Source organism: Oryx dammah, unplaced genomic scaffold (assembly GCF_014754425.2).
Source record: "Oryx dammah isolate SB20612 unplaced genomic scaffold, SCBI_Odam_1.1 HiC_scaffold_26, whole genome shotgun sequence".
Taxonomy (NCBI): domain Eukaryota; kingdom Metazoa; phylum Chordata; class Mammalia; order Artiodactyla; family Bovidae; genus Oryx; species Oryx dammah.
In genome coordinates, this window is record NW_024070210.1 from 35,362,884 (window position 1) to 35,380,570 (window position 17,687).

The 17,687-nt window shown below is 36.7% G+C and overlaps 1 protein-coding gene across 1 annotated transcript in view; it reads left to right on the forward strand.

Annotated features, from left to right (window-relative positions):
* Positions 1-16,378, forward strand: part of WDHD1 (WD repeat and HMG-box DNA binding protein 1) — a 50,752-nt gene extending 34,374 nt beyond the window's left edge. Inside the window, exons 16-26 of the mRNA XM_040226395.1 lie at positions 373-529; positions 3,941-4,055; positions 4,912-5,043; positions 7,099-7,316; positions 7,410-7,528; positions 7,710-7,766; positions 9,700-9,743; positions 10,176-10,343; positions 11,175-11,305; positions 13,647-13,785; positions 15,576-16,378. Of these exons, the coding sequence (XP_040082329.1) occupies positions 373-529; positions 3,941-4,055; positions 4,912-5,043; positions 7,099-7,316; positions 7,410-7,528; positions 7,710-7,766; positions 9,700-9,743; positions 10,176-10,343; positions 11,175-11,305; positions 13,647-13,785; positions 15,576-15,773 (1,478 nt within the window). The 3' untranslated portion in view covers positions 15,774-16,378. The remainder of the gene's footprint in view (positions 1-372; positions 530-3,940; positions 4,056-4,911; positions 5,044-7,098; positions 7,317-7,409; positions 7,529-7,709; positions 7,767-9,699; positions 9,744-10,175; positions 10,344-11,174; positions 11,306-13,646; positions 13,786-15,575) is intronic.
* Positions 16,379-17,687: the final 1,309 nt, after the last annotated feature.

Below are 17,687 nucleotides of genomic sequence, written 5' to 3' on the forward strand. Positions count from 1 at the left end.
TCTCTTGACTAAGGAATCATCAGATTCAAGTTTTAACTTCTTTGCTGAAATCGGCTTTTTAAAAAACTGCTGTATTCCAGCAGGTGGCAGAGTTTTCACTGAATTCATCAGGGGTTTTTTTTTTCCCTCTCTTTAAGTCATATCACTTGCAGATTTTTTTTCCTTTTTGTTCAGTTAAGTCTTACTCTGTGGTTAATGAAATGTTATGGGAAATAATCTTGGATTATTTGCCCTTTTGGTTTTTTTGGGGGGGGTGTTTGTTTTTGTTTTGAATTGAAGATTAAATGATCAGTGTGTGTTTTTGAAAAAAATATTTATTTAACAAATACATAGCTATGATTCCAGGTGATTTGTTTTTCTTTCGGTATATAGGTACCCCATGTTATGTGGATTCAGAAGGCATTGTTCGAATGCTTAACAGAGGACTTGGTCATACATGGACTCCTGTATGTAACACAAGAGAACACTGTAAAGGAAAATCTGACCACTACTGGGTGGTTGGTATCCATGAAAATCCCCAGCAGCTGAGGTGGGCTATTAGAAAATGCTTAGTTGACTCTTTTTAAAAGTACTTGGAAATTCTTTATATTGTGCCTATCCTGTCAACTTAGTTAATTTACTGTTTTCCCTAGTCACTAAATTAAGAATTTCTTTGTATTCACTATGAAGTTTTCAACCAATTGCTTGACTTAGAGCTTATTGAACAAAATAGAAACTAAAGGACTTCCCTGGTGGGTCAGTGGTTAAGACTCGGAGCTCACAGTGCAGGGAACACAGGTTCAACCTTAGGTCAGGGAGCTAAGATCCTGCAAGCCAAGCCGTACCACTCAGCCAAAAATAAAAAAGAGAGAGAAACTAAGTTTATTAGCGTGACTAGCATCATTTCCCCCAGAGAGGGGATTTCTGGGTAACTATGGCATTTCGTATTTTCTTACAGCCTTTTATTTTAAACTTTGATTTAGAATTGAGTATGTAATTTAATTCCCTGGAGAAGGAAATGGCAACCCACTCCAGTATTCTTGCCTGGAGAATCTCATGGATGGAGGAGCCTGGAGGGCTACAGTCCATGGGGTCGCAAAGAGTCTTGAGGTTTTTCACTTAATTATTGTTATAAGGGATTCCCAGGTGGCTCAGTGGTAAAGAATCTGCGTGTAAAACAGGAGACTTGGCTTTGATCCCTGGGATGGGAAAATCCGCTAGAGAAGGAAATGGCAACCTGTTCCAGTATTCTTGCCTGGGAAATCCCATAGACAGAGGAGCCTGGCGGACTACAGTCCATGGGATTGAAAAAGAGTCAGATAGTAACTGAAGTAGATAGTAACTAAACAACATTGTTATAGGGAGTGGGCTAGCAGAAATTTAGTCCTTGACTGCAAGTGTAGAATTCTCAGTACATATTGTCTCTATATTCAGTATTGTGTTAAGTATTTACCTCTTTTTAATGCATTTGGACATAAAACTTTTTTCTGCAAGTTGTGTTCATTTAACAAACATATGTTAAAAGTACTGACTGTATGTTCTGTGCCCCATGAAGATAAATAGGCCAACTCCCTGGAAGGGTTGGCTGGTAAAATCATTATCTTCTCCTGAGTCTATGTTCCAGAAGAGTTAAATTGCCTCCAGTGTGGAAAAGAGTCCCTTACAACATAGAAGACAAGTGAACTCACTGACTTTTGGAAACTTAGTCTGGACATTGGCCCCAGTTTTCTCCAGGTTGATATTTTTCAACTGTTTAATATAAGAGAACAAATTTTTGACTTATTTGAAAAGGAATTGAAATAATTTTGTTCCTTGGTAAACTGTGGTTTATTTTGTCATATTTTATTCTTTACTTGAGTTAGCCACAGTTTCTAGGGAAACACATTCTTGTAGGCAGAACCCATCAAGGCAGCAGTTAGTTGAGTTTGTTTTTTCCTCTTCTTCCATGAAGGAGATATCTAACAGAGAAAAGATCATTTTACTTCAAGTCTTTAAAGTTAAGAAAAGGATAAGAAATGTGATTTGGTGCTCTACTTTAATGTAGATGTGGTTTTAAAGAAACTGTTAGTAAAATCCTAATCAGTTTTTCTTTATGATAATCACTTACTATGACTAAATCAATGAAGTATTAAAGTTGTAAAATGTTTTTAAACAAGAGTCTGTCACTTTGTAGAGAAAAGAGTGTTAAGGCAATTAAGATTATTCCCAATGTTCCTCCTAATTTTGTTAATGTACATTATATATTTATGTAGTTGGACTTTTTCTTTCTGAATGCAAATATTCTGTCTTCAATTTTGCACAACTAAAATGGTTTTGTGTATGGATGCATAATAGAATTGCTACAAGAGATTTTCAGACACTAAGTATTCAGATTGCCAGCTGATACTGTGTGGTGAAAACCACTGATTTATATGAAATTATGAAAGAGGAGGAAGAATAAAGAAAATGAGATTTATGTTAAAAAAAATTGGAACTCTAAAAACATGTTTGTTTTTATTGTATAGTCACAAAAAGAAGAAAAAGGAGTATTTAAATCTTACAGGGAAGGGGGAAACTATGTAATTTGAAAAATATTCCTGGGTATTGCTACTTACTGATTTTTTAACTACTCTAATGGATATTTGATAATATTAGAAGATATTTATGAAAAGAATTTAAAACCAAAGCCCTAATTTTTACTTAGCATTTTCCTTTAGAAAGTCATCACTCAAAGTCCTGATTAAAAGGCTGTATTATAAATGGATGCCTTTTGCTAAGAATGGAACAAGGTACTAGTTTTTTAAATACCTTCATGAGCATTAGAAAATTTGTGTGTGGTACTTAGAGTGTGCAATTATGTTTTTCTTATAATTTGGAGTATGTATATTAAAAGTATTCTACATATATAAATCACTATGATGAATGAATATTTTTTAATTCATAAATTACATAAGTACTCATCCTGATGGGCATGTATAAGTGCCTTACATGTCTAGTCAGAAACGTCCTTACTAACTGAACTATTTACACATAAGGCATAGCAGAGCAGATAGATATACATTATAACCTTTTTACAATGATAGTGCATCTTCTGCTTCACTGTCACTAATATCTAATAATAAACACTTAACCTGTATTGGACATTTCATCATCTTTTTCTCTTATATGCCACTTCCTACCAATAGTTACCAAGTATTTCCAAACTGAAGAATGAAAGTGAATATGCTTTATCACCTTTTTATCTTAAGGGTAATCTGTTTTATCATATGGATCCTGTATTTATGCCACAGTTTCTATATTTTGAAAGTGGGCATTTTGCTAAGGAAAATCTGAAAGGAGCTGATTTCACTTAGTGATTGTTCACTTAGTAAAGCTGATGTGGGGAGGGATTTTTGCAGTAATTGAAATATGTAGAGGGATAGTTTTTATAGTTAATCAGGCCTGAAGTATTTTTTCATTTGTTTATGATAATATTTATTTATTTATTTCATGGTGTCAACTGTTAATTGTGGCACCTGTGATCTTCAGACTTCTTTGCATTATGCAGGATTAGTGGCAGCATGTGGGGTCTAATTCCCTGACCAGGGATTGAATCCATGCATTGGGAGTACAGAGTCTTAGCCACTGGACCACCAGTTGTTCAGTCACTCAGTTGTGTCCAACTCTGCAACCCCATGGACTGCAGCATGTCAGCCTTTCCTGTCCTTCACCATCTCCTAAAGCTTGGAGCTTGCTCAGACTCATGTCCATTGGAGTTGGTGATGCCATCCAACCATTTCATCCTGTTGTCCTCTTCTCCGCCTCCCTTCAGTCTTTCCCAGCATCAGGGTCTTTTCCAGTGAAGTCCCCTAAAGTACTTTTTTAAAAGAGAAATTTGGAATAATGTTTTTCCAAGCTATGAACTTTTGGAAAATTTATAATGTAACAGTTTTTATGATATTTTTAAAAAGTTTTTATGGTGAGACTCTTTCTTGTCTGACAGGTGTATTCCTTGCAAAGGCTCTCGATTCCCTCCCACCCTTCCACGCCCTGCTGTAGCTGTTTTGTCCTTTAAGCTTCCTTACTGTCAGACTGCCACAGAGAAAGGTCAGATGGAGGTATGCACAAAGCTTATCTTGCCACTCAATTTGATGATACCTGCCTATAACACAGGCATTTAAAATTATTCTGATGACTTTTGTTCTGTATTCCTTACTTTAGAATTAAATAATAGCAGTAGCTGGGAGGGAGGAGGTCTTGTGAACAGCAGGGTACCTGGTTACCATCTCTGCTTCCAGGGACTTTGTCTAAGAGGTAAATGGATATGACCATTAGGGCCTCACTAGGTAAGGCACTCACTGTCAGGCTTGGACAAGTTGTTGAGAGGATGTGCCTCCTTGAATTTTGTACCCTAGGCACCAGGCTTGTCTAAGTTTAGTTCTAGCCCTGTGTAGTTGATATCTTGTAATTAGTAATTCTAAACAAGAAACAAATCAGCTTATACAAATCTAGTTTAACAGGTTCTCTGAGCATTAACCATGATAACTAAGAATCATTAAAATGGTCTGCAGTTGACCCTTGAAGAACATGGGCTTGAACTGTGGGGGTCCATTTATACATGGGTTTTTTCAGTAGTAAATACTACAGTACTACATGATCCAAAGTTGGTTGAATCTGAGGATACTGAACCTCTGATTATGGAGCAACAGCATATAAGGAGGGCTTACTATAAATTACGTGCAGATTTTCAGCTATACAGAGGGTAGGTGCTTTTGCCTGCTACATTGTTCAAGAGTCACTGTATAGAAGATAAAGTCAAACCATAGTATTATACAATTTGAATTGCAAAGTAAGCTATAGAAAGGAATGTTTCAGAAAAAATCTTATTCAGAAATTGCTATCATATGATAAATGTTTAACTCTTGCCTGATAGTCAGCTGATAGTTGACTTAAGCCGTTGTTCCACTTCTGCAGGAACAGTATTGGCGTTCAGTTATATTTCACAACCATCTTGATTATTTAGCAAAAAATGGTTATGAATATGAAGAGAGCACTAAAAATCAAGCAACAAAAGAACAACAGGAACTTTTACTGAAAATGCTTGCGGTGAGTAAAGTAAATAAAGTGAGGGAAAATTTTTATCTAGGTTGAATTTCTTAATGGTATGTGAATTAGCAGTTTTCACAACCTAGAATTCTTAAGCTGTATCTGGTGGTATTGGTATTTTTCTCCCTTAAAAATACCAGTTTCCCAGTTGATGTTGCATTTAAATATTTAAGATACTACCTCAGAACACAGGAAGAAATGAACTGTTTTGGTGCTGACTCCGTTTTTATTTTTGCCCCCTGGTCTGTACTGTAACAGGCGCTGTAGGCAATTTGGATGCTTGTTCATAAAATTTGAGAACTGGCTCCAGCTCCTGCTCTTGCCATATGCAACGGATAAAGTTTGAGTGTAGACTTTCAGATCTCCAAGGCTGAATGAGCAGTCTTAAGAACTTTGATCAGGCTTTTAGAATGCCTGTCTTTTGTTGTCCTCTTAGGCAACTCTGTGTGGTAAAAGTTTGTAGCCAGTGACCAGGTTTGGTGCCCTGGATATTTAAGTACATTATCTTTAAAGATAAAAGAACTTTTTGAAAGATTTCTTAAGCTTGTGTTCTCGTTCTAGGTTGGTTTATGAGGAGGAATATAATGTAATTTCTTCCCTGTTCTTCTTGTACTAGACTGTAAGCACCTTGGGGGCCATGACCATGTCTTGTTCTCTGCCATTTACTGGGCACTGACAGTGTCTAATACACAGTAGACCTCAGTATTTCCTCAGAGAGTAAGTGGCCCAGACTTTTCATTTCATTTTAAGGTTGAGGAAGAAAGCGTTCTGAGGGAAAAGTGATATCTAAGTCCAAGGAACTGGCTGTAACTTCAGTCTCCAAAAGGTGGTATTCACCACTGTCACCTCTATGTAACACTGCCTTGAGTTTAGAGTTAAAGAAATTTAATTAGTTTACTGTAGAGAAGGTTTTGTTCCATTTACAAAGTCCCATTTGTATACCAACATGAACTAGTAACCTTTTTATTTCCTACTACACAGGTAGGGAAACCTGTTTGAGTTACTCATGCTTTAGTCCTAGAGGAGCTTTTACCCTGGAGTACAGTGTTCCTCAGCAGGGTGGTCATAGCACTCTGTTAGTTCTTTAGTATTCCTGTCCCCTGGCATGCCCATAGTTCCACATAGTTACTAGGAAACTATACTACTTTCATTTCCAAATGCCTCCTGAGGCAGCGTACCACCCAGACTGAGAGGTACTATTTATAGATAAGTGATTCTGGAAAACTTGAGAAGGGTGTGCAAGTAAATACCTAAAGTGTCTGTGCTGATGAATCAGATTTGACATGTCTAAGTAACAAAATAATACTTCCTTGAGTTGTGAGACTTTTAGTTGTCTTCAAAATACTCATTTTCCTCATGTTGTAAATATGTCAGTTGTCTCACTTTGAGTTGTGAAAATTTATACCAGAAGAAAGTCCATGTTCTGTGAGAGATGATAAATGAGTGTTCTTCATTTTATATTGCAAGTATAAAAAATATAGCAAGAAAAAGGAGGTTGCTTGCTAATTTAGAAATAGTATAACTGTTTCTAGTAGTTAGAGATCATAGACAATCATATTTAGAAAGCTAATGGGTAAATCTACTTGCCCACCCAAATTCACTTAGTAGCTTTTGTGTGCTTCTTCTGGACAAAGTAATAACAAATAAATCATTTACAATCTATTCTTTCTTTCAATTTGCTACCCTGTTTGGTGACTGCAGGTGGTGGAATGGGCGGGAAACCATTTTTTAATTTTAAATAAATCCCTTACTCTTCTTGCAATTTATAACTTGAAATGTTATGTCATATTTCATTATTGATTGTAAAAGTGACTTAGGAAAAAATGCTGCCAATTAAACTGACTTATCATCAATTGTAAGATGCTTCCAACTTCAAGAGATATTAAAATGTGTAAAAATGTGCATCTTAAAATCAGAGATACAGTCTCAAGAAAACTGTTTGTTCTACCAGGATTATCTTTCTTTTTTCTTTTTTTTTCTTTCTTTCTTTTATTTTTCAAAAAGTTTTACTTAACATAATTTGAGCCCCCCGCCACCCGCCCTTTTTCCCTTTAGCTCTCCTGTAAACTGGAGCGGGAATTTCGTTGTGTGGAACTTGCTGGTCTAATGACTCAGAATGCTGTGAATTTAGCCATTAAGTATGCTTCTCGTTCTCGGAGATTAATATTGGCCCAAAGACTTAGTGAACTGGCTGTAGAGAAGGCAGCAGAGTTGGCAGCCACCCAGGCTGAGGAAGAGGAAGAAGAAGATTTCAGGAAAAAGTTGAATGCTGGGTAAGAAATACTCAGTTGTTTGAGTTTTACCATCTTGCAATATTGACTTGGTCTTTTCGTTGCTCTTTATTGAATAATATGACTCTTTTTTAGTTATAGTAATACTTCTACAGAGTGGAGTCAGCCAAGGCTCAGAAATCAAGTTGAAGAAGATGCGGAGGATAATGGAGAAGTTGATAATACAGAAGAAAGACCAGAAATACACAAACATGGTAAAACACATTTTTAAGGCAGTTTAAAGATGCGAAGTGTCGTGTGTGACTGCCCTCATTTTACTTGGCTGAGGGAAATTGAATACCCATATGTTTTCAAGGTGTCTTTTTGTCCTATTGTTGATTACAGAAGATTCCTTTATATTCCCATTTACACTGTATTGTTTTAATTATTTTATAGGAGAGAGCCCATTTTTCAAAAGTGGAGATTCCTCTGATATGCTAGCTCTTAAGTCAGGTAAGACGTTTTTGATTTTGTAAATATCAAGGAAATTTTGAAGTAGTCCTTAAACTGCTACATCTACTCAAATACCCCTTACTCTTCAGGGCCTATTTTGTTGTAATTGTTATTTTCAGTCAGAAATGTTTGTGAAACTGTGTTCATTTAATAGATACTTACTAAATGCCTATTGTATGTCAGGTATTTGACTAGAGGGAAGATACAGAAGTGAAGTGGATATGCATATTTGATCCCTGCATAAACTTTATACCAGTTGGCTTTTAAAAGTATATACATACATTATTCTGATTTTGAAAATATACTTTTACATGTGTACAGATTATTAAAAGAGCATATAACAGATGACTGTAGTCAGTGGCAGGGGATAGTTGGGACCCCAAGGAGGGCCTCATGGAATGTTTAAAGCAGAGATCTCAAGGAGGAATGAGGCAGCCAGGCAGAAGAGAATCATGTGGGCTTAAGGAACAGCATGTATGAAGTTTTAAGAGTGGTTCATATAAGGCAGAGAGCAATGAGAAATTGGTGCTGGATGGTTTTGGAGCAGTGAACAGGAACCAAACCATGCAGATCCATGTAGGCCATGGTAAGGATTTTGATCTTTATTTTGGGGTTGCTGGGAGGCTGTTGCAGGTTTTAATCAGGAGCATATATGGCATACTCTGCAGAGGAGGGTTGTGTATAAGGAGGCTACTGATATAGTCCCAAGTGAGATTGACAGTGACCTAGACTGGGGTGGTGGTGATTGTTGAAGAAAGGGAGGAATTGAAGAGACATTTCTGAAGATAATGTAAAGGGTATGGAAGTTCAGGGTGTGGAGAATGGCTGTCAGTTTCTGGCTTGAGTACTTGAGTGAGTGATGGTGCCATTTACTGAGTCAAGAATAGGGAAATGTATCTTTAGATAAGAAGATGATGAAATTACTGTGGGCTGTTTGGGTCAAGAGTTCGGGAAAGTAGTATCTCTGGGATGCAGATATAGAAGTTAAGATTGTTGACATGAGTATAACAATTTAAACCACAGGTATGTGTAAGTGAGCACTGGGGAGGATCAAAGTGAGGAGAAAAATGAGCTTAGGCTTAGGGAATCCCCAGCATTTAAACATCAGGTAGAGGAAGAGGAGGAGGAACCATCAAAAGAAAATGAGAACAGAGAGGAAGGAGGTAAGCCAGGGAATGCATTATCTCAGAAGTCAATGGGGAGATACTCTTGAAAAGAAAGGAACCCTCAGCTGTGTGGAATGTTGTTGAGAGGTCAAATAAGGTGTTGGCTGAGAAAGATCCACCAGTTTGGGCTACATAGAGTTTACTGAGTTCTTAGAAAGAATAGATCCTTCAGGGTGGTAGGGCTGGAAGCTGCGTTTTGGTTGGAGGAGCATATGAATAGTGAGGGAATGGGAATAGCTGTGTAGACAGCTCTTAAGAAATTAGGCTGCTTAGGGGATGTGAGAGAAAATTATATGAGGGGTGAGGGTTGTGTGTGGCAGAGAATGTGTTTGTTTTCTGTTTGTTTCTTTAAGTTAGGAAACTTAAGAAGCCAATAAAGAAGGAAAAGTCAAAGATGATGCATGTAGCTACTGATCCAGTTTCTTGAAAAGCAGGAGGGGTGGAGTCTAGAGCACTTGTAAAGGAATTATTAACTAGCTAAAATAAGGCACTATTCTTCCTTGGTAATGTGAGAAAAGAGTAGATCTCTACATACTGTATTTGTGTTAATATATTGCATAGTGGCAACTTGGGATAGCTCTCATCATCTAATAGCTTTTATTTCGTCTTAACAGTAGGAAGGAGGTCGCATATAGTTATTAGTAGTTTTAAAGTTGCAAAGTACAGTATTTTCATATAATACAGATTAAAATATTCATTATTATTGTAGAAGTCAAAAGTCTTCTCAGTTTTACGTCTATTAAGTGAGGGTTTCTTTCTTATGAAAGGTGCAGTTATCTCTAGCAGCCAAGGACGAATAAACCCCTTCAAGGTAAACTCTTTCCAGTGATGTTTTCTATTACTTAAATACATTTCCATACAGAGAGATATTTCCAAACTACCAGATGACCCTCCCCAGACTTAGAGGCATTAAAGACTGCAGCAGATTAAATTTTAAAATATTTAAGTAAGTAAATATTTTAAAATAAAAATGAAACCAGCACTAGTTCACACTTGGACCGAGAATTTTATTTTCTACTTATCTTCTAAGAACCTACAGTTATGAAAGGTACTCCCTATTTTTCTTGGGGATGTGGTATTTGGGAATATGTGCATCAGTCTTAATTTGGATTATACCAAATGTATTCAGTTCTAAAGGTTAAACTACAATATAAACTTAATAGAAATTTAAAGGAAAAACAAATCTCTTGGGTTTTTTCCTTCTTTAAGCTTTATGAAATGCTAATACTAGTTTGCTCTTTAGGTATCAGGCAGTTCCAAAGAGCCAGCCATTTCAGTGAATTCAGGACGTTCAACTAATATTTTAGACAGTATGAACAAATCATCCAAGAAATCTGCACTTAATCGAGCTACAGATGATGAAAAGTCTCCAGTTATAAAGCCCTTGATTCCAAAGCCAAAGTCTAAGCAGGTATGATTTCAACTGCCTCCATCTACAGTAAACAGCTCGTGGTCTGTTTGTCTTACTTTAGTTTTGTTCACTCTTTCAGGTATGAGACAGGAGGCCCCGGTTGTTTATAACTGATAGCGTAGTGAGAGCAGTGGTTCTCAATTCTAGTTTTGCTTTGGAATCACTTTTTTTAAATATTAATACTTTAAATCATATTATACAGCTGCCAGATATTTAAGAAGGTATTAAAAATGCTCCCAATTAAACCAAGCCAGTGATTTTTGAAAGAGATGTGTATTAGCATTTATTTAGAAGAGACTCAGAGAGCCCCACTCATTCCTGCCTCCTGGTCCTCGTGGCCTTGTGCAGCCCCTCCCCTCAAGTGTGATGGGATTATCCTGTAACTGTGACAGTGATGAGATGTCACTTCCATAATTGTATTACTATTAATATATAGACCCAGGACAGGGACTCAGGCATCCGTCTATATTCTTTTCATTTCCCAGACAGTTCTGATGCCTGTCCCTGTTTAATGACAGCTAGCTTAGTAGCTGGCCCTAATCTTTCCTGTTCTGTATTCTGAGTTTTCTTCCCAGATTTTTTCCTAATTTTGGTAATTTTATCCCAGATTTGTCATCAGTAAAATAGGTAAACTAATTTGAGGTATAGTTTTTTGGAAGTTTTGTATGCATGTGTATAAATATTTACTTTTAACAGAAAACCTTAGGACTTACATGTTAGTGTAAGAATTCTAAATAATAATAGATATTTTTCCACATTTTTCCAAATTTGCTCGTAACATATAGAATCATGCTAGATTTTGTTGCAGTATTCACATGTTTGTTTTCACAGGCATCTGCAGCATCCTTTTTCCAGAAAAGAACTTCCCAAGCTGACAGGACTGAGGAAGTAAAAGAAGAAAATCCTAAAAATTCATCATCTGAAACCCCAGCTGTGTGTCCTCAAAACACTGAAAACCAAAGGTCAGTACATAGAGAAATTTAGTATTCTCAAGATGCAGTATTCCAATAAAAGGCACATAGAAGTAGCAATACAAAATTATGTGACCCTGTTATTCATTAATATAAATAATACATTGGCACAGGTAGTGGGCATTCTGAAATCATGTAATTTTAGGAAAGCCACAAATATTGATTAGTATCTATTTACATTACTTATTAAAGTATGCTTTGATAAACTATCTGTGTTTTAAATTGTGGACACATTTTACTGAGATACTATATTTTTTAATTAGTTCATTTTTTCATTTGTTTATTTTAAATAATATAGTTACATGGGAGAAACACAGTCAAAGATACAAAAAGATGTGTGGTGAAGAGTAAGTCTTTTTTCTATCCACTCAGTTCCCTGTGCACAAATACTCACTGCACAATTTCTTCTATAGCCTTCTTGAATTATTCTATGCATTTTTTTTAGTTTACAGAAATGATAATATGCACATTGTTCTGTGCCTTATTTTTTTCACTTAAGAGCAGGTTTTGCAGATCATTCCTTTTTACTACATGAAGAGTTTCTTTAATCTTTTTACATTCATTGAATGGCTGTACCATAATTTACTTAGTTCTCTGAAAGTGGACAAAAAGTCATTGCTGGTCTTTTGCTGGTACAAATAGTAGTACAATTAATAATTTTATATGAATATTATATACATATAGCTATAAGATGGATTCCTGTATGGTTCAAGCTAATGTACACTTATAATTTTGAAAGATACTGCAAAATTGCTCTGCATGGATGTTTGTATCATTTTGTACACCCCCAGCAATACAAGAGTTCCTGTTTGTCCACCAACTCATTATGTTATCAATTTCTTGATCTCTTGTATGCTAGATTTATTTGAAATACATCAACTATACTGATAAAGTCACCATTTCATTTTTTAAAATTTATTTCTTTTTGGCTGCGCTGGGTCCTTGTTGTGGTGCGCGGGCTTCTCGTTGCAGTGGCTTCTCTTGTTGCAGTGGGCTCTAGAGTGTGTGGGCTGTAGCAGTTGCAGTGCGTGGGTGGGCTCAGTAGTTGCAGTTGTCCGGCAGCATGTGGAATCTTCCCTGAGCAGGGATTGAATCTGAATTCCCTATACTGATAGGAGGATTCTTAACCACTGGACCACCAGAAAAGTCTCACTATTTCATTTTTAACTTTATGTATCTCATGTAACCGGTATCTCATGTCAGTTGCTCAGTCATGTCCAACTCTTTGCAACCCCATGGACTGCAGCACTCCAGGCCTCCCTCTCCATCGCCAACTCCCAGAGTTTACTCAGGCTCATGTCCGTTGAGTCGGTGATGCCATCAACCATCTCCTCCTCTGTCGTCCCCTTCTCCTGCCTTCAGTCTTTCTCAGCATCAGGGTCTTTTCAAATGAGTCAATTCTTTGCATCAGGTGGCCAAAGTATTGGAGCTTCAGCTTCAGCATCAGTCCTTCCAATGAATATTCAGGGCTAATTTCCTTTAAGATTGACTGGTTGGATCTCCTTACAGTCCAAGGGACTCTCAAGAGTCTTCTCCAACACCACAGTTGAAAAGCATCAATTCTTTGGCGCTCAGCTTTCTTTATAGTCCAACTCTCACATCTCGTATTAACCAATTTAATTTCAGGGGGTAGCTATAGTTTTTATTTTTTTTATTTTGTCCTGAATTTAATTTAGCTATTAAACAGTGAAATTCTTATTTAAGAAGATTAAATTTTTTATACTTTCAACAGCCTATACAGAAGAACAGTGATCAGTAAATGTTAAATATTTGCATTAAATCTTCAGGTGTGACCTAAAAAACAGTTTGTGTCAGAACTGAAATCTGGTAACATTGACATTTATGCTGTGTCCATGCTTTACATAATGGTAGAAGAACTGACCTAGGCTCCCAGGTCAGCTGTGCTAGCAGGAGAAAGGAGCTTGAAAGAAATCATGAAGATTTCAAATAGCTGGTTTAGGGAATGGAGAAAGGCTACCAAGAATTCATGGAAGGGTTTTATTGGACTAGAGGGGCTAAGGAAGATTGGAGACCTTGAGCATGTCAATATTCATTAAAGAGTTCACAGGTGCTGTGCTTAGAAAATATAAATATGAATAATCCCTTTGAATTGATCTTACAAAGGATTTCTTTCAACTCATTATTCCTGCAGTCTCTAGGCAGTTTTAAGTAATATGTAATTATGAATATTAACAAGTGTAATTAATTGTGTCTGTGTTACATTATATATAGGTATGCAGAGACTAATGGTTAATTACTAACCTGAAAAATCATAAAGCACTCCAGAACTGTCTTAAGTATAAAATTTTTTTTTGCATAATTGCTATTTTAGGCCTAAGACCGGGTTCCAGATGTGGCTGGAAGAAAACAGAAGTAATATTTTGTCTGACAATCCTGACTTTTCAGATGAAGCAGACATAATAAAAGAAGGAATGGTTCGATTTAAAGTACTGTCAACTGAAGAAAGGAAGGTAAGAATAATTGTACTGAGATTGAGACTTTGGTGAATTCCTGGCTTTTAAAATTCTTATAGAAAATGCTTTTTTTCTGTGTTTTAAAATTGAATACACTCAAACTCTTGGTGGAGAGGAGATGCAACAAACGAAATGTCAGTTTTGACATCTAGATCTATATAATAATTATTTAATGTTGATAGTTAATTTTTTGGCAGATACACTACCTACGTTTGTATAAGTTTCTGCATATTGTAAGTTAGGGGAATAGCCCAAGAAAAAGTACATTGCTTTTAAGTCAGAATCAAATAAAATTAGTAAGTAAAACTGAAATTAATTCACATTTTTGGACAACTGCTTTAGAGTCCTTGTAAGCAGAATTTCTTAAAATACTATTTACTTACACATTGAATACTAAATGAGAATACTGCTTTGTGAGGAAACAATCCGTGTTCTGTTCTAGCCTTTCATGTGGAAATTAGGACAGGTGACTTGTACCTATCGCTTCTTAGGTCATTCTCTGCCATGTAGAAAAAGGCTAGGAGCGGCTTTCTTTTACAAGGGGAAGGAATGTGTATGTTGTATCAAATCTCAGACTTACCTTCCCCAGGGATGACAAGGGTGCAGCAATGGGTACCTTGTGACATAGATACTTACCTTGATAAACTGGTTTTACAAAATAAATGTATTGCAAAATGAGGAAACTAGAAACTAGTCTAACCACCTCTAACCTTCTTTAGAATCTCATTAGCATCTTTGTGTTTCTCATTTTTTGTGAGCATTTATAAAAGGATAAAAATTCTAAAGTATTAAACAAAATGGCATCTGAATGAATAAGACCATAAGCTGAAACTGTCAGCTTATGCAGGAAAAGAGGAAGAGACATGGCAAAACTTGTGTTTTTGAATACTTAAAATGTAATCAGTATTTTTAGTGTAAACCTTTAACATTTCTTAAATCCAGTCTGTTAATGTGAAAAATTCTACAGGTCACATGTACCCTTTTCAACAATAATGACTGGGAAGGAAAATAAAGTAGGAGGAACTGTTAGAGATTAAAAGAGGTTTAAGAAATAAATGAGTGAACCCTGTTAGGTTCTCGCTTACTGAATAGAAACCAATCCCAAAAGAACATACACCGTATGTAATATTTGTGATATGATAAAGTGATGGGGGTGAAGATCAGAGTACTGATTGCCAGGGGATGGGGCCTGGGAGAGGAATAGGGCAGGGCAGCATGAGGGATACTCGTGCTTGTGGAACTGTTCTATATCCTGAATGTGGTGGTAAATACACAGCCTACAGTAGAATTACACACATACACACACAAATGAGTTGAAATAAAAAGAAGGTTTTATTGATGTCAATATCCTAGCTGTAATAGTACAGTATAGTTTGCAAGATGCAACCATTGAGGGAAACTGAGTAAAGGGGACATGGGGGCTTTCTGTATTATTTCCTCAACTGCATGGAATCTCTAATACAACTGAATCTCTAATAATCTCAAAATAAAAGGTTTTTTTTTTTAAACAGTACCTGTAGTTATAGTGTTTTGCTGTTAATATGGTTAAATACTAGCACAGTTTAGATTGAAATATTATAGTTAGAATGTAAATTTTTTAATGTACCCTGCAATTAAATAATAAGCAATTTATTATTTTTTTAATGAGAACCCTTAATGATTAGCTTCACAATTCAAGTGCTAATTATGCTGCTTTATGGCATAATGTTTCCTGTAAAAGTAAAGAAATCATTTCCTTCCTATTTATTTGTTATTTCCTAAAAATCTTTTTGAATATTTTTACAAAGGCATGGGCTGCCAAGGCCAAAGGAGGAACTGCAAGTGATGGAGCTGAAGAAAAGAAGCGAAAACGTGTGATCAATGAAAGTCAGGAAACTGAAAACCAGGAAGAAAAAATGAAGAATTTGAATTTACCTAAAAAGCAAAAACCTTTAGATCTTTCTACAAATCAGAAACTGTCAGCTTTTGCTTTTAAGCAGGAATAGAGTAAGGAGGTAAATTTAGAACTTAGGAAAGTAATGGATCTTTGGTGAATCTAGACCTTTAAAAAAATCTGTAGGAAACTCTTTAAGTATTTTTGAAAGAGTTTAAAGATTGCTGTTTGTCTTTATAAGATAATCCAGTAACTATGTTGGTGTAGGTAGCAGGGCATCTGTAAGAACTATCATCTCTGCAGATTGCTCTGCCCCCAAATGGAGGGCCATTCAGAAGCACGACCATGGCCACTGACTGGAGGCCACTGTCATGTCCCATTGGAAGCTGGATTGGTTTTGTTTCTTACCTTCAAAATCATCAAAGCCAAGGTCTTAAAACCTCTGAGCATTGAAGCACCTTCTAGAGTGTTCCTTGTTTGGTAAATATCACATATTGGCAAGTACTACAAAAGTCCTCTCCCAAAGTGTGTTACTATAGATTGCTCTTATGTCTATACTGGACCCAGGGGACCATATTTTTTTTCATATGGGCCCTAAACATGTAAATAATTTTGTAGATGAGACCTTTGTTTTGGAAATTTCTTCATATATTACTTTTGTCTGTTTGTATTGCCTGCTTTTTTAAAAATAAACTTACATTTTCATATTTAGCTTAATATGGTCTTCACATTGTATTTCCATGAAATGGAAGTGTTTCTAGAAAATATATTCTATGTTTATTACCATAATTTTCACTACCCCCATCTTGTTTTTGTTGTTGTTCAGTCGCTAAGTCACATCTGACTCTGCGACCCCATGAACTGTAGCCTACCAGGTTCCTCCATCCATGGGATTTTCCAGACAAGAATACTGGAGTGGGTTGCCATTTCCTTCTCCAGGAGATCTTCCTGACCCAGGGATTGAAACCCAGTCTCCCACATTGTAGGCAGACGCTTTACTGTCTGAGCCACCAGGGAAGCTCATTTGTAACAGTGTTACAAACCTCCATCCATAGTACTTCAGGCACTCTGTTTACCAAATCGAATCCCTTGAATCTGTTCATCACCTCCACTGTATAAATCATAAGGGATTTGATTTAGGTCATACCTGAATAGCCTAATGGTTTTCTCTACTTTCTTCAATTTGAGCCTGAATTTTGCAGTGAGGCGCTCACGATCTGAGCCATAGTCAGCTCCAGGTCTTGTTTTTGCTGACTGTAGAGCTTCTCCATCTTTGGCTGCACAGAATATGAAAGAAAGTGAAAGTGTTAGTCGCTCAGCCATGTCTGACTTTTTGCAACCCCATGGACTGTATAGCCCACCAAGCTTCTCTGTCCATGGAATTCTCCAGGCCAGAGTGGGTTGCCATTTCCTTCTCCTGGGGATCTTGCTGACCCAGGGAGTCTAGCCCAGGTCTCCCACATTGCAGACAGATTCTTTACCATCTGAGCCACCTAATTTCAGTATTGACCATCTGGTGATATCTGGGTAGAGTCGTCTCTTGGGTTGTTGGAAAAGAGTGTTTGCTATGACCAGAGTGTTCTCTTGACAAAACTCTGTTAGCCTTTGCTGTGTGCTTCGTTTTGTACTCCAAGGCTAAACTTGCCTGTTACTCCGGGTATCTCTTGATTTCCTACTTTTGCATTCCTCTCCCCTATGATGAAAAGGACATATATTTTTGGTGTTAGTTCTAGAAGGTCTTGTAGGTTTTCATACAACTGGTCAACTTCAGCTTCTTTGGACACCTTCTGACCTGGGGAGCTTATCTGCTGGTGTCTCATCTTTTTGCCTTTTCATACTGTCCATGAGGTTCTTGTGGCAAGAATACTGCCATTTCCTCCTCCAGTGGACCATATTTTGTCAGAACTTTTCAGTATGACCTGTCCATCTTGGGTAGCTGTACAGCATGGCTCATAGCTTCATTGAATTATGCAAGCCCCTCCTTACCCTCATCCTGTTACACATTAAACACACAGAGGTATTGAAG